At 45.6% G+C, this 21,403-nt stretch overlaps 1 protein-coding gene across 1 annotated transcript; it reads right to left on the bottom strand.

Moving 5' to 3' along the window:
• Positions 1-6,131: 6,131 nt before the first annotated feature.
• Positions 6,132-20,417, bottom strand: exo1 (exonuclease 1). The gene is made up of 14 exons (XM_069141868.1): positions 20,359-20,417; positions 15,398-15,594; positions 15,167-15,286; positions 13,988-14,111; positions 13,646-13,783; positions 12,515-12,727; positions 11,838-12,025; positions 11,638-11,740; positions 11,353-11,566; positions 10,135-10,315; positions 9,103-9,865; positions 8,920-9,003; positions 8,411-8,607; positions 6,132-6,348 (listed from the first exon to the last, which is right to left on the bottom strand). The coding sequence occupies exons 2-14, from the start codon at positions 15,556-15,558 to the stop codon at positions 6,273-6,275; spliced, it is 2,562 nt and encodes an 853-aa protein (XP_068997969.1). The 5' UTR covers positions 15,559-15,594; positions 20,359-20,417; the 3' UTR covers positions 6,132-6,272.
• Between the last annotated feature and the right edge of the window lie 986 nt (positions 20,418-21,403).

Here is a 21,403-nt window from a genome sequence, read left to right as displayed (position 1 = left end):
TTCAGTTTTTCAGAGACATATCCATCTAATCCCACCACCCCCCAGACAGTGTGAGTGTGCCTGCAGTCTTATTTGCATTTGTATGACCACACTACCTTTAGGTATGTAGGTAGGTAGGTATTTACTTTATTAATCCCCGAGGGGAAATTTTTTCACTACAGCAGCATACAGAAGCAATAAGATAATAATAGAAATAATAGAATAAAATACTAGAATAGAATATAATAATAGAAAAGCAACAAAATAGCAGTAAATAGCAGTAAGAAATATAAATATAAAATATATAATATAAAATGCACAGTTTATACAGTACATTATATATCTATATATATTATATACAACAAACCAAGAACACAGTCAACATATATATATATATATATATATATATATATATATATATATATATATATATATATATATATATATATATATATGTATATATATATATATATATATGTATATATATATATATACAGTACAGTATATATATATATATATATATATATATATATATACAAACAAACCAAGAAACACAGTCAACAGTGTAATTGTACTGTGATGGATTTTGCCAGAGGTGAGTTATTGTACAGTCTTATTGCAGTGGGCAGGAATGATCTCCTGTATCTGGAATGATCTCCTGTATCTGGAATGACCTCCTGTATCTGGAATGATCTCCTGTATCTGGAATGATCTCCTGTATCTGGAATGATCTCCTGTATCTGGAATGACCTCCTGTATCTGGAATGATCTCCTGTATCTGGAATGATCTCCTGTATCAGGAATGATCTCCTGTATCTGTCCTTGTGACAGCGGAGCTGGAGGAGTCTTTTGGAGAACGTCCTCCTCTGTCCCTGCAGCAGGTGGTGGAGAGGGTGGACAGGATTATCCAATATGGACAATAATTTGTTCAGCGTCCTCCTCTCCACCACCTTTTCCAGACTGACCAGTTTGTAGCCGATGATGGAGCCGGCCTTCTTAACCAGTTTGTTAAGTCTGTTGGTGTCTCCTGCTCCAATGCTGCTCCCCCAGCAGACCACAGCGAAGTACAGTTCACTGGCCACAACAGATGGTAGAACATCTCCAACATCTTGCTGCACACATTGAAGGATCAAAGTTTCCTCAAGAAAAAGAGTCGACTCATCACCTTCTTGTAGACAGCGTTGATGTTGGTCTTCCAGTTCAGTCTGTTGTCATGGAGACACCAGGTACTTGTACTCCTCCACCATGTCCACCTCCTCTCCCAGAACTCTCAGCGGTTGTGGAGCCGTCGTCTTCCTCCTGAAGTCGACCACCATCTCTCTGGTCTTGGCCACGTTCAGATGGAGGTGATTTCTACCAGCCCACTCCACAAAGTCCTCCACTACTGCCCTGTACTCCTCCTCCCGTCCATCCCTTATACACCGTCCACTGACTCCTCCTCCTGTCCATCCCTTATTCTCCGTCCACTGACTCCTCCTCCCGTCCATCCCTTATACATCCTACCACTGCAGAGTCATCAGAGAACTTCTGCAGATGTCTTGACTCTGAGTTGTTCTGGAAGTCAGTTGTGTAGAAGGTGAACAGGAAGGAGACAGAACAGTTCCCTGAGGAGCTCCAGTACCACTGACCACCGTATCAGACAGCACACTGCCCAGACGGACAAACTGTGGTCTACCTGTCAGGTAGTCATTGATCCAGGAGACGGTGGACGTGTCCACCCCCACCACCCGCAGCTTCTCACTCAGCAGCAATGGTTGGATGTTGTTGAATGCACTGGAGAAATCAAAGAAAGTGATTCTCACAGATTCACCGGTTCCATCCAGGTGAGACTGAGCTCGTTGCAGCAGGTAGATGATGGCGTCGTCCACTCCCACACGAGGCTGGTACGCAAATTGCAGAGGGTCCAGAGAAGATTTCACCAGCGGCCTGAGGTGGGCCAAGATCAGCCTCTCCAGCACCTTCATCACATGAGATGTGAGGGCAACCGGTCGGTTGTCGTTGAGGCCAGATGGAGTCGTCTTCTTGGGGACAGGAACCAGGCAGGACGTCTTCCACAGCACCGGGACCTCCTCCTGCTTCAGGCTCAGGTTGAAGAGGTGTTGTAGGACCTCAGCCAGCTGGACGGCGCAGGTCTTCAGGACCCCGGGGTTGATGCCGTCAGGTCCTGCAGCCTTGCGTTGGTGGAGTCTCTCCAGCTGTCTCCTAACCTGGCCAGTCATCACAGAGAGGGGGTCGAGGGGTGTGTGAGGGGGGGGGTCGAGGTGTCGTGTTTAAATGTGAATATAATTTGATCCATTCGAAGGTCCAGTTTCTGTCGTCCCAGTCCTTCAGGCTCAGGACTGGAGGAAGGTCAGGAGGAAAGTACCGTCACCGATCTGCATGCAGCTCATGAGGAACTAAACCTGTGATACATAAACATTTAGGACTCTCAGCAGGATCCTGTATTACTCTGTGGTTTATGACATGACTATTCATTTGAACCAAACTGCCACCACAGCCAGTGTGAATATGTAGCATCCTTCCACTCATCTTAAATTCATCTGCATCATAACAGGAGATATCATATCATCTCACTGTGGAGACCTCCAGTATGGTTTTACATGAGTCCCATTGTGATCAACCACTTCTTTAACTGTCTGAATCACTGCCCTGAAAATCACAAGGAACTCCTCCTTTCTCAAACAGATTTCTCTGTTACTTTACAGGCCTTTTATCAACATGCCATGTGTCTCTGAATCCTGTGTGTTGTCTGGATGATGATATCTGATTCTCCACACTGTATCATAATGCATTCACCTGGTCACATCTCAGCAGACTGACATGAAGAGATGAACTGGGAGTGGATGGACTCTGTTGGTGTTCTACTAACCAGACGATATCAATGATACAACCTGGAGCTTCTGTGTGACTCGCTGCAGTGAACAGGAAGAGGAGGAGTCAGGTTTATTTAGACACGTGACCAAAGTGCTGCTCAACTTACAGCACATCAGATAAAGTAAATAAACAATGTAAAACCTCGGTCACAGATGAGCAGCCATCTAAACATCTGATCACATGAAGGTAAAGGTATGATAAGACGTTGCAGAGGAGCTGTGGTGTTCAGAGATAAAACAGGATCACAGTGTTGTTGAAGATTTAGAAACAGTAGAAAAGAGTAGAGGAAAAATCACATGTTCACATGACCGTGTTTGTTTGAACACGTCTGTTAGCCGACGGCTTCTTCTACAATCAGAGAGAAAAAAACAAAAAACCTGAATCCTCGATTGATGTTTCATTCAGTGCCAGAACGTCACGTCTGAACCTGTTCGTCTTAATGAGTACCTGAGGATCAGAGATACACATGAACACACACACACACACACACACACACACACACACAGACACACACACACACACACACATACACACACACAGACACACACACACACACACACACACACACACACACACACACACACACACACACACAACCTCCTCAGCAGCAGTGTTTCCTCTCAGCTGGGTGATGGAGGTCTGTGCTACAGAGGACATTGTCGTCCATTCGGTGAGCAGCATTCCCATCATACCTGGCCGTCCTCTCAGTTAAAAGTAAATTCTTCATCCACCTGAGCTGCAGCCCTGCATGGGTGTGTGTGTGTGTGGGGGGGGGGGGGGGTGTTATCTGCTAAATGGTACCCAGAGAGGCATGTGGAGCATGTGGAGGGAAGTTAACAGTGTGCAGCTGCTCCACTGAAACCACCTGCAGCACAGCCTCATTCATTCAGGACCTGAAGTGAGCCAAAGGTCATATACACCTGAGGTTAACTTCATACAGTCACATACACAGGACAAACGTGTTGGATTAATAATACAGACACATACAGAGGACAAACACAGAGTGGGTTAATGATACAGATGTCAACATATGAAGAACATTTTCTGTGAGACGTAAAACCACACGAGGACTTGAGTCACATGATCTCCAACCATAAAGATGACACAGACACACAGCAGGAAGTAAGAAACACAGAGGGGGACATGGAGACAGCAGTGATCCTGAGACAGGACACAGAACACATCCTCAAGGTTTAAATGAACATTTCTGACTACAGGCTGCACCAGTGAAAATATAAACCAAGTGAATTTCCTGTGACACATGTGTGCCTCTGCTTCCTCCTCTCTGGCGGTGAGGATGTGGAGAGTCGGTGGTGAGATGACTTCCTTCCACGCAGCGCGTCTTTAGAACATGGAAGCAATGGCACCAGGTTTCAGTCTAGTGGAAGAACCGTGAAGTTCATTTGCATTGACAGCAAGACTCCGTCTAAGGTGTTAACAGACAAACATAAGGTGTGTCTTCTATACACAACACAGGCTTTGGATTATTTGATGACGCTGTTATAATAAAGCTGCTAGTACACCGACGATATCTGACAGGAACATCAGCTAAGCCTCTGAGTGACCTATAGAGCAGCCTGAGTGTGGGCTTCACACATCTGCATGTCAGTGATCAAACAGCAGGTGTAGGAGGCTCCATGAGGCTGGCATGGTGAGACATGATGTCGGTGCCTGATATAGTAATGAAGTGGAAAATACATGCACTCATTCTAAGTGTTGTGACTCAGTTCATATAGTGACGGACAGAAATAAACTGCTCAGACGCCAACTGAACTATACTTGTCGGATTGAAGAAGTCTTTCTCCTGATCTACAGCCTGTGGTACACGACGTGTACCTACAACAGGTAAACGTCCCTTTTCATGGGACTGATTGTGGACGGTCTGACTTGTAACAGAAACCGAGACGAGCTGTGATACAGTCTCTGCCTGGTGTGTTTAACAAGGAATGTGGTGAAACTTCATTCTTAGCTCAGTGTTGTGCAGCGCAGACACACTTTAATGTGGATACACAACCTGCAGTAAGCACAGCCACATTCTGCCGTGACAAAGGAATGAATACATCTGAATATACCTTAAAAGACTTTCCAAACCTTCTCCCTGTTCCACAGCAGTGTTCACCGTCATCAACGTATCGTCTTCACTTCTGCACCACTATGAACTGAATACAGCAGAACAACACGGTGCATTCATCAGAGACACTTCAATGTAGAGTATGGTTTGAACAGGTGCAGGTTGACCTTTGAATGTTGGGCTGTGACATTAGAACTTCTCATCCCATCACTGACATTGGTCAAGCCATTGGGCTTTCACTCCTCCTTTGATGGCAGATGAAGCACAGGAAGAACTGTGGAATAAAGTTATTTCCAGGTAGTCCAGGAGTGATAAACTTTCAGAAATAGTTTGTCGTTCTCACAGCACCCTGTGAATGTTTCTCTCAACGTGACATCATGCAGGTCACTTTAAAACACCTGTCAAGAAGTGTGATGTGATCAGACAGGCAAACAACCACAACCATACTCAAAGAAAATGATAAAGTTGAAACTCAGATCTCTCCAAACATGCAGCCAAACGAGGAAATATGTGTCAGGGCCCTTGTGCAATAATAAATGAGGCTGGCTGAGGAGCACGCCTGGTATCTGGATCAGCTCAGGTATTCTGCCCTGCAGCAACGCTGAGGAATGACCAAAGTGATAACAATCACTTTGTTCACATCCAGACATCACAGTCATCAAGACGCTCATATAAGGAGGAAGATCAACCTCCCCTTCAGTGGGGGACAACTTGGGGTTGGCCTCCGCCATGAGGTCGGAGGAGATATGTGAGGGGTCGTGAGATTAAAAACACACGAGTCTATTTTCTTCATCTTAAAATGCACTACAGGATCATTTCTTTCAGACTCCATCCACATGTTACCGTCCGTCCTGTCAATCCTTCGTTACCAAACGCACCTGCCGTCACATTTTCTGTGTTTTAGTACCGAAGGATCTTCTCATGACATCGCTGTAGTCTCAGAAAACGTAAAGTGGGCTGTGATTTCAAGCAGGTGAAACATCTATAATCAGTCTGAGTTTTAAGATGGCTGCCCCCTGCAGGTGAAAGAGTGAACTACAATCTGACTCTCTATCAAATCTGGGTGAAGTTTAATTAAAGAGTCCTATCCTGCCAGACTGGCAGGTGAAGATACTCACCATTGCTGCACACACTCACCTCCACAAGACGACACTCACACACACACAGAGAGAGAGAGAGAGAGAGGATCCACAGAGGACTGTTGCTTTATTTAAAACAATGAGACGTAAAGGTGGACATACAGGTTGATAAAACACACAGTATGTTGGATGCTCGGTCCCACACAGAGAACTGTGTGAAACATTCGGAGACCCTGAGGAGCTGCTGATGAAGATGATGTCAACTGAGTTCAGAGGGCCAGCAGCTGGTCTTTCACCGGAGACATTAACTCTCCTCTTGTACAGGAAGTCAACCTCCGAGTGTCTCTGAAAACACATAAGGGTTCATTAGAAACTCCTTCATCATCACAGTTAGAGTTTGTTACCATGTTATGGTCCGTGTAATGTTCTGTCATGTTCTGTGTCGTGGTCCGTCATCTTCTGTTATGGTCCGTGTCATGTTCTGTCATGGTCTGTTATGGTCCGTGTCATGTTCTGTCATGGTCTGTTATGGTCCGTGTTATGGTCCGTGTCATGTTCTGTTATGGTCCGTGTCATGTTCCGTGTTATGGTCCGTGTCATGTTCTGTTATGGTCCGTGTCACGTTCTGTTATGTTGCGTGTTGTGGTCTTTGTCGTGGTCCGTGTCATGGTCTGTCATGTTCCGTGTCATGGTCTGTCATGTTCCGTGTCATGATCCGTGCCATGTTCCGTGTCATGGTCTGACATGGTCCGTGTCATGATCCGTGTCATGATCTGTCATGGTCCGTGTCATGATCTGTCATGTTCCGTATCATGATCTGTTATGGTCTGTGTCATGGTCTATCATGTTCCGTGTCATGTTCTGTTATGGTCCGTGTCATGGTCTGTCATGTTCTGTTATGATCCTTGTCATGGTCCTTGTCATGGTCCGTACTGTGGTCCATATCGTGGTCCGTGTCATGGTCTGTTATGGTCCGTGTCATGGCCTGTTTTGGTCCGTGTCATGTTCCGTGTCGTGGTCCTTGTCGTGGTCCGTGTCATGTTCTGTTATGGTCCATGTCATGGTCTGTTATGTTCCATGTCATGTTCTGTTATGGTCCGTGTCATATTCTGTTATGTTCCGTATTATGGTCCGTATCGTGGTCCATTATGGTCTGTGTCATGATCCTTGTCATGGTCCATATCGTGGTCCGTGTCATGTTCCGTGTCATGTTCTGTTATCGTCCATGTCATGGTCTGTTATGGTCCATGTCATGTTCCGTGTCATGGTCTGTTATGGTTTGTGTCATGTTCTTTGTCATGGTCCATATCATGTTCCATGTCATGATCCGTGTCATGGTCTGTCATGTTCAGTGTCATGTTCTATTATGGTCCGTGTCATGGTCTTTTATGGTCTGTTAAGTTCCGTGTCATGGTCGGTCATGTTCCGTGTCATGTTCTGTCATGTTCTGTCACGATCCGTGTCATGGTCTGTTATGGTCCGTGTTATGTTCTGTGTCATGGTCCGTCATGTTCCGTATTATGGTCTGTCATGCTCTGTTATGATCCGTGTCACGTTCTGTGTCATGTTCCGTGTCATGGTCTATCATGGTACGTGTCATGTTCCGTATAATGGTCTGTTGTGGTCTGTGTCATGTTCTGTGTCACATTCTTTGTCATGGTCCGTATTATGGTCCGTGTCATGGTCTGTCATGTTCCGTATAATGGTCTGTTGTGGTCCGTGTCACGTTCTGTGTCATGTTCCGTGTCACGTTCTGTGTCATGGTCCATATCATGGTCTATTATGGTCTGTGTCATGCTCTGTTATGGTCTGTCATGTTCCGTTTCATGTTCTGTCATGATCCGTGTCATGGTCTGTGTCATGCTCTGTTATGGTCCGTGTCATGTTCTGTGTCACGTTCTTTGTCATGGTCCGTATTATGGTCCGTGTCATGGTCTGTCATGTTCCGTGTCATGGTCTGTTATGGTCAGTGTCATGTTCCTGCTGATTGACTGTAACAATCTATTCTTAATATCTTAATTTTGTCTAATAGATAGATAATTAACTGAACTGTGTGATCAGAAAACAGATCATGTTACTCAAATCACAGCAGGAAGGAAAGTAGAACTTTATTGGAACACACCAGACAGCTTTATGAAGGCTTTAATGACATAAAAAAAAAAAAATAAGCTTTTTAAAATCATAAGATAGTAACAGTAAAGAGCAGCTCTAGGTTTGGTGTTCAACTCTGTTCAGTACATTTTACTGACGTCACAGATTTAGTCCACTTTGATCATAAACTCCCCCCTGAAGGCAGCTGTCCACTCTGATAATAAATCCATGATGTGATTTTTTTTTTTTAGGATGCCGTGAAGAAAACTAAAATATTCCATTCATGTTGAAAGTAAGTCGAGTATTTGAGTTTTACTTTGTGAAGCTGAAGTTCTTCCAGAGGCTGCTGATGGTGGGCTGGACTACAGGCTTGTTCTCGTCACCGGAGGAGGAGGGTTTCCTTCCACAACCTACAGACTTCTTCCTCAGTCCGCTGGGCCTGGCGGGGCCCAGAGCTCGCACCTTCACCGCCTGACCAGGGCTGCTGGACTTCAGCTTGGACAGACCTGAAACCTGGACGATGGAAGACCACATGAGGACAGAGGAACATGCCAACAGAGCTTTGTGGTCACTGGTTCTGTACTTTTTGTGACGTCCTAAAGAGAGCGAGCAGACACAACCCCATAATCATCTATTTTAGAGTTATGATACTGAACTGCTTCTGCTACATGTGAAGAACACGGCTGTAAATCGCAGAACACGCAAAGAACACAGCTATGGATGGCAGAACCTGGCTGTAAATGGAAGAACATGCGGAGAACACGACTGTAAATGGCTGCTCTTTTGGACAAAATGTGATTCATGTTGGCTGGAACACAAACTGACCTTTGACCTCAGTGTCCCTGGTTTCCTGTGTGCTTGCTGGGTGGGACTCTGCTCTGCTTCTGAATCTTTGCTTGAATTTATTTCCTGAGAATGAGTGACACGGGTAAGAACACAAAGCAAACCTCTGAAGATAAGTTGTGATGTAACCAAAGGGGGGGTGTGGTGGAGGTCTGTGTTACGTACGGATGCAGCGTCTTCCTGGTCGGAGGCGGGGGCGTCGTCTTCGTGGAGGGGCATGAGGCGAGGCTGGGACTGGGAGAAGTAAGCACTGTCCTGGGAGGGAGGGGAGTGTTGGGAGTCGTCCCCGTCCTCTGATTTTCTGTCCAGGGAGGACGGTGGTGGGACAGATGAGTCCTCAGAGGGTCTGTGGGTCTTCACAGAGGAAGAGGAAGTCTTCTTGTACTGGAAGCGCTGAAGCGCCGGCAGGCCAGACGAAGACCTCGCTGTTCCTGACTGTTCGGAGGAGGAGGAGCTGCCTGACCAGTCGAACAGCCTGCGGCCATGACTGGCTGCACCGGGGGACGTGGTGCTGGAAGGCGTGGTGCTGGAAGGCGTGGTGCCGGAGGGCGTGGTGCTGGAAGGCGTGGTGCCGGAGGGCGTGGTGCTGGAAGGCGTGGTGCTGGAAGGCGTGGTGCCGGAGGGCGTGGTGCTGGAAGGCGTGGTGCCGGAGGGCGTGGTGCTGGAAGGCGTGGTGCTGGAAGGCGTGGTGCCGGAGGGCGTGGTGCTGGAAGGCGTGGTGCCGGAGGGCGTGGTGCTGGAAGGCGTGGTGCTGGAAGGCGTGGTGCCAGAGGACGTGGTGCTGGAGGACAGCGGTGGGCTTGGCGTTTCCACAGACGGGATGTTGGGACTGTCGCTGTCACGGGTCTGGGTTCTGGGTGGGGACCGGTCCGGAGGCACGTCCTCCTTACATCTCAGACCGACTGCTGAACTGCAGCTGCTGAAGAATCTACATGTGGGAATACAAAGAAGCAGCTGAAGACGACAGCAGCTTATCTTCCTGCACACGGAAGCTGTGATTGACAGGAGCAGTTCAACATACAGAGAAACATGAACATTCATGCAGCTGATGCAAACAATGACATTTAGCTCTACTACAGAGATGGGAACTTTCGTGTTATCATACACGGAGTATTCTGTCACTGCCTGTGATGCTGGCCCTGGTCTCCATGGTAACACACTGCATGCCTGTGGATCAGTCAGTGATAAATATCAGACCTGCTGCAGGTGTCCGGGCCGCTCTGCTCAGCCTCCTGGTTTCTCCTCTGCAGCAGGGTGGCAAAGCGGTTACGAGGCCGGCTGGTCAATGTGGGCCGGTCCTGGTCCTGGTCTGACCTGGAGCGCTTCTGGCTGGAGGACGAGTACTGCTGCAGCACATCCTGGTCTGAAACACTGCAGTCTACAGAAAGACACGCGGGAGATTCAGATGAAAGAGAAAAGCTGCAGATCCTGAAAATACATGAACTGATGAGATGTGAGGGTTAAAGGTCAAAGTTCAAGGTCATTGTGACCTCAGATCTTTCCATCCCGTTTTCCAATGAACACAATATCTCAAGGAACGGCTGGAGGGACTCATCATTAACTTTCACTTGGTACCAGCGATGAGCTGGTAAGAGGTCAAAGGTCACTGCTTAATTTCACCGTGGAGCCTGAAATGTTCCTATTGGCCAACTTCACCAGCTTCAACCTCAGTCAGTAATGTTGAGCTCTCAGAGATCAGGATGTAAATCATCAACAATTGGAAACTACAGATGCACTTAGAAATAAGATTATAACATCTTTTGTAGAAAGAATTGAAACAAATTTTATTTCATCATGAAATTTTAATATGATCAAACTCTCACAGTCCTTCTAATAAATTCCTCTTATTTGAATCTTACAGGGATTTTCTTTATGTCTCTTTCTTAGTTACCTTTAGTGTTTAAATATAATACAGTGAGGTGAAATTCATAGCAGATTTTAATTCTTCTGTATGAGAGCAATGAAACATTATTTTCATTTCTCATCAATAATATGCTGATTATTTTCTCGGAGTAAACTAATTTGTAAAATTATTTTGTTTATAAAAATTCAGAAGGTAGTGAGAAACATTAAAATGATCCAGAGCTCAAAGCAACAGCATCACATACATTTTTGTCTGACCACTACCGCTAAATTATTTTAAACTCCACCTCCCAGCATTTATTAAACCTCTAAAAACTCCCGACTATCAACCATGAATGTTTTCAAGTTTTTACCAGAAAAAGAACCAGAACCTCAGAACCCATGAAACCAACTGAAGCTGTTGAATGAATGTGGAGGAGTAAAAACAAGAAGTATGAAGAGAACAAAGTGGAAATACTTCAGTAAATTAGTACCTGAACTCAGTACTGAAGTAGAGTCCTTGAGTAAATGTTCTCGGATACTCTGAGCGACGTCAGCGGAGTGAACACTCACCCTCTCTGAGCCTCTTCACCTGCAGCTCTCTGCAGGGCAACCTGAGGCCCTGCAGGCCGACGACTCTCTCCTTCCCCCTGGTGGACGGAGGCCTGTCTGCAGGGGCCTTGAGGTGGGGGGGGGCGGCAGAGGGTGGTGTGAAGCCTCCGCTCCAGATGCTGGGCCCACTGGAGGCGGGGGAGGCGCTCCAGCTGCGACTGCGGGGTTTCCTCAGCTGAGAAGATATGAAAGTTGTTGGCACTTCATTTGAAAGTTCATGAAACCTGTAGCGGGCCGACGTGGTACCTGCTGACTGGGTTTGTCGGGGCAGAAGTCATCTATCCTCTCCATGGTGTTGATGTCCAGGTTTCCCAGGGCCATCTGCAGGCCTTTGTCATCTCCTAAATTACTGAATTCAACAGCATCAAGGAGAGAACACTGGGAAAGGAAGTGACCGTGACACCATAGCACAGAGTGAAGGAGGCTGCCCGAGGACAGGAGGATACAGTCCAGCGTAGCCGAGGGTGGCCGGGTCCAGGTGCTCCGGGTACGGGTTGAGGGGAACCACCTTCCTGCTGACGGGGTCGAACACCAGCTGGTAAAGGAAGGTGTTGTTGGCTCTGACGAATCCCTCCATGTATTGTTCAGGGACGACCAGATTCATCTTCAGGTACTGGCCCATCTTCCTGATCACCTGACGGGAAGACGGGAGATCATGAGAGCACTGCCAGGTCTGTGAACACTACCGCCCTCCTCTGGCAGTAGATGGTGCTCTGATGTGAAGCTATATCAATAAAGAGTTTATTTAATGCTATAGAGTGTAATAAGATATGTGTGAAAACAGGAACAGTTCATGAGAACGTGGACTTCATATCAGTTTAACTTTTAATTTCCAAGAGGATCAATCTTATTTCTTCCTGTTCCAAAGTGGAAATTCATCTTTACGCACCATCATATCTCAAAGACAAACAGGACATTTTAAAGACATTATTTACACTGAGTTTGAAATAAAATAATTCAGTTTTGGGTGTCAAATGACAGATACATGGGATTCTGAACAATATTGGTACACCCGTTAACTACCAGTTTATGTGATGTAAGGCATGTGGGATTAATGTAAAACTTGTATATATCTAATAGTTTCCTGAAATGCTTCCTGACACCCCCCCCCCCCCCCCCCCACCTTGAGGATGTCGGGGTCCTTGGCGAGCCGCAGCAGCTTGCAGGCCTTGCCGAGGCCGATGCCGTGCAGCGAGGCCAGGTAGTCGCAGCCGGAGAGGATGCACATGTAGCGGAACTTCTCCTCCGTGAACACGTTGCCCAGCGAGCGGCAGCGGCCCAAGTTCCTCTGATCCATCTCCAGCCCGTTGCCCTGCTTGTCCATCTTCAGGATCACCTGCAGGATGACAGAGACAGGTTTACTGCAGGTTAATATCACTTCGATTTTTACTGAACTTTATTTAAATCAAATTCGGCATATACGATAAAGACTACAAGAAGAATACAGTAGGAACAACATTATAATCAGAGTTATAATTATTTATTTATTTTTAACTACAAACCAGTAGCAACAACAGAAAACTGAGAAATAAAAAGAACAACAATGATAATTAAATGAAATGAAACAAAAACAAGCCAAAGAAAAAACAAGGAAAGAGGTCAGAGATCTCATCAGGAAGACATTTCTGGATGTGACTGTTGAGTCAACACTTGTTTAGTTTCCCTCATTTTAAAGCTTCATTCATGAAGACTAAGAAGAGCCGTCTGACATGAATGAATGTGCATCTGTGGATGGATCGTTCAGCCGTAATGATCAGGCTGTTATACAGCATCTCCCTTTTATGGTCTTGTAATCTAACTCCAAATTTGATATCATTAAATATTAATTTGGGTGTTTCAGAGTCTGACAACAAGCAGAGAACAGGATAGATGTGGTTTATTGTTTTAAAGTGAGTTTCCTTTGAGCTTTTGGTGAGACAGGCAGAGTGAGGTTCTGGTTCTGATCTCTTCAGGATAATCTTTTAAAAGATTTCTCCTTTTCAATGGAAGTGGGAAGAGTTCATGTTAATAGAACTAGTTGGAGAGAAAACGAGCGGTTTAAAATGACTTATTTCTTCACGGAGGTTCGTGAAGTCATATTTGTTATTATTTAACAAAGCTTTGCTGAAAATATCCTGCAGAGTTTGATTGATTTGAACCTTTCCGTATGTTTCACCAGGGCTGCGGGAGCAGAGCAGGACTGGTCTGAATATCAACACCAGCCCAAAGCCTGCTGGTCCAGAGGCAGCGTGAAGCCGGGTGGAGCACCACGTACCGTTTTGCAGCCGAACGCCAGCAGGTCCGAGTCCTCGGTGATGACCGCCTGGACCAGACCACATTTAGAGAGGTAAGCCAGCTGGGCGTCGGCTTCATACGGAGCCACCACACAGTCCACCCCTCTGGCCCGGGCCGCCTGGGTCGGGACACGCAGAGGACAACACGTCCTGGTCAGTTCTCATGGCAGCACATCAACATACATTCAAGCAACACGAAGAAGCAGAAGGATCAGACAGTTTCAACACTTTCACAGCTTTTAATACGACGAGAACCGCGTGCAACCTGCAGAAGAAGTTCTTCATTTCCATCTTCAACGTATGTGTAGAGTTTATGTGGTCACCTTGATGAGGTTGGAGGCCATGGCCGGGGTGATGTTCACGCAGCGGGTGAAGCAGTCTCTGGCCTCAGACAGTTTGCCCTCTCGCAGCAGCTGTCTGCCTTTCTGAAGGTTGGCCTCTCTGCGCCTGGAAGGAGTTTAAAACCTTTAAAACCAGATGAGGAGAGAAGACTAACCCATTCCTCTCTGCACCATCACACATCAACAACCAGCCCGGCCCGGTTTCTCTCGACACCAACGTTGCTTCACTGCGTTGGCAGACGAGCGCAGCAGGTGGACGGTTTGGATGTGAGCAGAGACAACGCCGCCACAGTATGAAGACACAAATCATGTTATTTTACAAAGTTAGAACGTTTCTACACACACGAGTGCATCAGGCGACTCTCCTTGTTGCACGAGAAGGTAACATGATGGAGAGTAAACTGCAGCCTCATCGCGCCGCTGCCTTCAAGTCCAGCTGTTCACACTAAACACAAACCCACAAGGCTTCATTCTGTTTCTGTGTAGTTTTTGTGTGAGGTCCATCGTGTGTGTGTGTGTGTGTGTGTGTGTGTGTGTGTGTGTGAGGGAGCGAGTGTGAGTGAGTGACTGTGTAAGTGTGTGAGTGAGTGAGTGAGTGAGTGAGTGAGTGAGTGTGTAAGTGTGTGTGTGAGTGTGAGTGTGAGTGAGTGACTGTGTAAGTGTGTGAGTGAGTGAGTGAGTGTGTAAGTGTGTGAGCGAGTGTGAGTGAGTGAGTGTGTAAGTGTGTGTGTGAGTGTGAGTGAGTGACTGTGTAAGTGTGTGAGTGTGTGAGTGAGTGAGTGAGTGAGTGAGTAAGTGTGTGTGTGAGTGAGTGACTGTGTAAGTGTGTGAGTGTGTGAGTGAGTGAGTGAGTGTGTAAGTGTGTGAGTGAGTGAGTGAGTGAGTGAGTGAGTGTGTAAGTGTGTGTGTGAGTGTGAGTGAGTGACTGTGTAAGTGTGTGTGTAAGTATGCGAGTGTGTGTGTAAGTGTGTAAGTGAGCGTGAGTGAGTGTGTGAGCGTGAGTGAGTGTGAGTGAGTGAGTGAGCGTGAGTGTGACAGAGTGAGTGTAAGTGTGTGAGTGAGAGTGAGTGTGAAAGTGTGTGAGTGAGTGAGTGAGTGAGTGAGTGAGTGAGTGAGTGAGTGTGTGTGTGTGTGTGTGTGTGTGTGTCCTGTATAACTCACTCTCTGCGAGCCTTCTCCACCTCCTGCTTCGAAGGCAGATTGCGTCCATCAAACACCAGGATGGGTTTGACGCTGAAGGTCAGCAGCATCTCCACAAACTTCATGCAGTACCACACATACCTGAGAGGATCCATTCAAATGACAGTCAGCTCTGCGACTTGGATGTTATTCAAATCTGACACTTCTCAACATCTTTTCTTTCCATTCACTGAAAATACCCAAAGTGCTTACTGGTCCGTTGGTTCTCCTTTGGCGAGCTTCTCAGCGCAGGAGAAAGCTCCTTTGTGCAGCCAGCAGTACGTGTCCACGGCCACCGTTTGGCCTTTGTACTTTTTCACACTGACGGGCTCTGCTGCATCTTTGATGAACTGCAGCAGCCCATTGATTCCCATTTTAGCTGCGAGTCAGAAGCTGCACTGAATCTGAACCTGAAAGATGAAATGGTTGTAACAGGGTTTGAGTTAGTTCTCCATCACATCTCATAAACAGCTGTGAACTCACACAGTGGTGACTGACAGCTGGTGAACTCTTGATCATTTTCTGTCTACCTACATAAAACATGAGATTTTCACACAAAACCTAAAAGTAGATAAGGAAATCAATTATACCAATAAGATACAAATAGTACACCTGGTCAATTCTTTATAAGAACAATGATCCAATATTACAAATCTGTGACGAATAAAAGCAGTTTTAAAATCAGAGTCGGACACTTCAGTCGGTGGAAACCACCAGATTCATATTAGCTTATAACATCCTTCAGTTTAATAAGACAGAGCTGCAAACTCAAGAACATTTAATTATTTTAATACACAAATGAAACCTTTTGAGTTTAGAATACATCAAGTAAAAAAAATGTTCTGATATACATAAGTTGTATTGAAATCCAATAAAAACTGTTTTAAGTTTGTTTCCTTCAACATAAATCAAGATATATTTTGTCACGAATGCAAAATTAAAGTAATATTGCAGATTCTCTGAATTATATCAATACAAATTGATTTGGGGAGGGTTAATACATTTTGAATATCTATATTTCAAATGTATATTTTGAATATGCGATTATAGCCTTTATCTGAATGAGCTAGTTTGTCATTTGAAGCAGGAGAGGCTCCGAGCTGTAACACCTCACTGCAGGTTCAACATCTGGCTTTCTGAAGCATTTGATGCTTTATAGGTGTTTAGTGGCAGTGACTGCTGAAGACCACTGAACACCTGAGGATGCAGCTCTGGAGATACAACCATGACATCATGTTTACAGAAGAAAGCAAAGAAATCTGCACATTGTACTTGTTACAGCTGCATATTGTAAAACAGAATAGACTCCGTACCTTAGTTTAATCAGTCTGTGAAACTCCAACTACCAGAGCTATATTTTATGTGTAGCTATTATTATAGATTCATGTAATGCTCTGGGCGGTAACACCTCACTGCAGGTTCAACATCTGGGGGAGGGGGGAGGAGGTGGACATGGTGGAGGAGTACAAGTACCTGGTGTCTCCATGACAACAGACTGAACTGGAAGACCAACATCAACGCTGTCTACAAGAAGGGGATGAGTCGACTCTTTTTCTTGAGGAAACTTCGATCCTTCAATGTGTGCAGCAAGATGTTGGAGATGTTCTACCATCTGTTGTGGCCAGTGAACTGTACTTCGCTGTGGTCTGCTGGGGGAGCAGCATTGGAGCCGGAGACACCAACAGACTTAACAAACTGGTTAAGAAGGCCGGCTCCATCATCGGCTACAAACTGGACAGTCTGGAAAAGGTGGTGGAGAGGAGGACGCTGAGGAAACTATTATCCATATTGGATAATCCTGACCACCCTCTCCACCACCTGTTGCAGGGACAGAGGAGGACGTTCTCCAAAAGACTCCTCCAGCTGCTGTCACAAGGACAGATACAGGAGATCATTCAAGATACAGGAGATTATTCCTGATACAGGAGATCATTCCAGATACGGGCGATCATTCCTGATACGGGAGATCATTCCTGATACAGGAGATCATTCTAGATACAGGAGATCATTCCAGATCCGGGAGATCGTTCCAGATCCGGGAGATCGTTCCAGATACAGGAGATCGTTCCAGATCCGGGAGATCATTCCTGATACAGGAGATCATTCCCGATACAGGAGATCATTCCTGATACAGGAGATCATTCCCGATACAGGAGATCATTCCTGATACGGGAGATCATTCCTGATACGGGAGATCATTCCTGATACGGGAGATCATTCCCGATACAGGAGATCATTCCCGATACAGGAGATTATTCCCGATACAGGAGATCATTCTAGATACGGGAGATTATTCCAGATACGGGAGATCATTCCCGATACAGGAGATCATTCCCGATACAGGAGATCATTCCCGATACAGGAGATTATTCCCGATACAGGAGATCATTCTAGATACGGGAGATCCTTCCAGATACGGGAGATCATTCCAGATACAGGAGATCATTCCAGATACAGGAGATCATTCTAGATACAGGAGATCATTCCAGATACAGGAGATCATTCCAGATACAGGAGATCATTCCAGATACGGGAGATCATTCCCGATACGGGAGATCATTCCCGATACAGGAGATCATTCTAGATACAGGAGATCATTCTAGATACAGGAGATCATTCCAGATACAGGAGATCATTCCTGATACAGGAGGTCATTCCTGATACAGGAGATCATTCCTGATACGGGCGATCATTCCAGATACGGGAGATCATTCCAGATACGGGAGATCATTCCTGATACAGGAGATCATTCCAGATACGGGCGATCATTCCTGATACGGGAGATCATTCCAGATACGGGAGATCATTCCAGATACAGGAGATCATTCCAGATACAGGAGATCATTCCAGATACGGGAGATCATTCCAGATACGGGAGATCATTCCCGATACGGGAGATCATTCCCGATACGGGAGATCATTCCCGATACAGGAGATCATTCTAGATACAGGAGATCATTCCAGATACAGGAGATCATTCTAGATACAGGAGATCATTCCTGATACAGGAGATCATTCTAGATACAGGAGATCATTCTAGATACGGGAGATCATTCCAGATACGGGAGATCATTCCCGATACGGGAGATCATTCTAGATACAGGAGATCATTCCAGATACAGGAGATCATTCCTGATACGGGAGATCATTCCTGATACAGGAGATTATTCCCGATACAGGAGATCATTCCCGATACGGGAGATCATTCCCGATACGGGAGGTCATTCCAGATACAGGAGATCATTCCCGATACAGGAGATTATTCCCGATACAGGAGATCATTCCCGATACAGGAGATCATTCCCGATACAGGAGATCATTCCAGATACAGGAGATCATTCCAGATACAGGAGATCATTCCAGATACAGGAGATCATTCCAGATACAGGAGATTATTCCCGATACAGGAGATCATTCCAGATACAGGAGATCATTCCTGATACAGGAGATCATTCCAGATACAGGAGATCATTCCAGATACAGGAGATTATTCCCGATACAGGAGATCATTCCAGATACAGGAGATTATTCCCGATACAGGAGATTATTCCCGATACAGGAGATCATTCCCGATACAGGAGATTATTCCCGATACAGGAGATCATTCCAGATACAGGAGATCATTCCAGATACAGGAGATTATTCCCGATACAGGAGATTATTCCCGATACCGGAGATCATTCCTGATACAGGAGATCATTCCTGATACAGGAGATCATTCCCGATACAGGAGATCATTCCAGATACGGGAGATCATTCCAGATACGGGAGATCATTCCCGATACAGGAGATCATTCCAGATACAGGAGATTATTCCCGATACAGGAGATTATTCCCGATACAGGAGATCATTCCTGATACAGGAGATTATTCCCGATACAGGAGATTATTCCAGATACGGGAGATCATTCCTGATACGGGAGATCATTCCTGATACAGGAGATTATTCCCGATACAGGAGATTATTCCAGATACAGGAGATTATTCCCGATACAGGAGATTATTCCCGATACAGGAGATCATTCCTGATACAGGAGATTATTCCCGATACAGGAGATTATTCCAGATACAGGAGATCATTCCCGATACGGGAGATCATTCCCGATACAGGAGATTATTCCCGATACAGGAGATTATTCCCGATACAGGAGATCATTCCCGATACAGGAGATCATTCCCGATACAGGAGATCATTCCAGATACAGGAGATCATTCCTGATACAGGAGATTATTCCCGATACAGGAGATCATTCCCGATACAGGAGATCATTCCAGATACAGGAGATCATTCCTGATACAGGAGATCATTCTAGATACAGGAGATCATTCCCGATACAGGAGATCATTCCAGATACAGGAGATCATTCCTGATACAGGAGATCATTCTAGATACAGGAGATCATTCTAGATACAGGAGATCATTCCCGATACAGGAGATCATTCCCGATACAGGAGATCATTCCTGATATATATAATATATATTATATATTTTATATATATACTGTACTGTATATACTGTGCATTTTATTTTTATATTTAGTATTTTTTACTGCTATTTTATTGCTTTTCTATTGTTCTATTATTATCTTATTGCTTCTGTATGCTGCTGTAGCGAAATAATTTCCCCTCGGGGATTAATAAAGTACCTACCTAATAAAGTACCTACCTAATAAAGTACCTACCTACCTATGCATGTTTTTTCCATGTTTATTTGATAGTAAATATAGCGTTGAGAGTATAAACTCATTGCTTTCCTCTCCTTTTATGATGGTCAACAGTCTCATCCTGATTTAAAATTCAGATTCTAGTGAACTGATCAACTTCGAATTTAGTCCGAATTTAGCACAAAACCTAAAACATGAGTAAAAGTGAGCAGGACGTGTTTAAAATCCCGTTTCAGTTTGTTAAAAACTTAGTCCAACATTGAATTAGACGTTTTTAATGCGGTGAGTTGTTAGATACCGAGAACAACCCGTTTCTTTCCGGTGAAGGACTCGTTGCTTCTTACAAACAGACAAAGTAGAAATAAATAATCAAACCGGTGTTTCTCATCAGATTGTCTGTTCGTTACAAACTGAACCGTTTCTTCGCTCACAACAACAACAACATGTCCAGTTCGTCTGACCGGACAACACAACAAACAACCTCTCGCATTCAACTGGTGTCCAACTCACCTTCTCGGTGCTGACCGGATGGAGGAGCCGCAGGCTGCGGACACATCGAACCGATTTAGTTTTAGCGGCAAAAAGGGGGATTCAGGAAGAGCTGCTGCTATTGGCCGGAATTACCGGAAGTAAAAAGGAGTGCGCTTCAAATCCTCACCTGGACAGCTCTTTGACACGGACCCCAAAGAAGACGAAGAGTTTAACATGGACATGTCGTTGCTGTAAGGACCGGTTTCTTGTTGACTCTGGAACAGGTCCGTGTCAGCCTTACCTGTGAGCTACACGAGCCTGGCTGTGTGATCACCATCGAACAGATTCAGCGACATTTCCCTGCCGCCCCACTGAGCAGCCCTCAACCCGCCCTCACCTCTCTGAAATGCGGCACCCCGCGGTAGAAAGTAAACGTACCCTAACCTTCTTTATAGCGCGGATTGACACTGCAGCCAAGCAGTGTAAAAAAAACAGTCACTATTTAATGACTCTGGCTTTTTCAACAATGTAATCTCAGCATTGGTGCTTTATTATTGATTGATTGATTGATTGATTGATTGATTGATTAATTGATTAATCGATTGATTGATTGATTGATTGTCACGCACTATCAATTTAGGTGATTTTAGGGACCTCGGTGGCTTTGATGGTATAAACACAAACACAGAAAAAATACATGAAAACAATTACATTTAACTGCCCTGGTGGACAACTTCAGCTATCTCTGCATTGTCTCACTCCCCAGAGGACCATCTCACTCCTCAGAGGACCGTCTCACTCCTCAGAAGTCCATCTCACTCCCTCGAGGACCGTCTCACTCCTCAGAAGACCGTCTCACTCCCTCGAGGACCGTCTCACTCCTCAGAAGACCGTCTCACTCCCTAGAGGACCGTCTCACTCCTCAGAAGTCAGTCTCACCCCACAGAGGACCGTCTCACTCCTCAGAGGGCCGTCTCACTCCACAGAGGACCGTCTCACCCCACAGAGGACCGTCTCACTCCTCAGAGGACCGTCTCACTCCACAGAAGTCTGTCTCACTCCCTAGAGGACCGTCTCACTCCCA

Source organism: Embiotoca jacksoni, unplaced genomic scaffold (assembly GCF_022577435.1).
Source record: "Embiotoca jacksoni isolate LCO1_2020_lvr unplaced genomic scaffold, fEmbJac1.0.p SCAF_92, whole genome shotgun sequence".
Taxonomy (NCBI): Eukaryota; Metazoa; Chordata; class Actinopteri; family Embiotocidae; genus Embiotoca; species Embiotoca jacksoni.
Note: the sequence above shows the minus strand (reverse complement) of the source record. Positions and strands in the feature narration are given on the sequence as shown.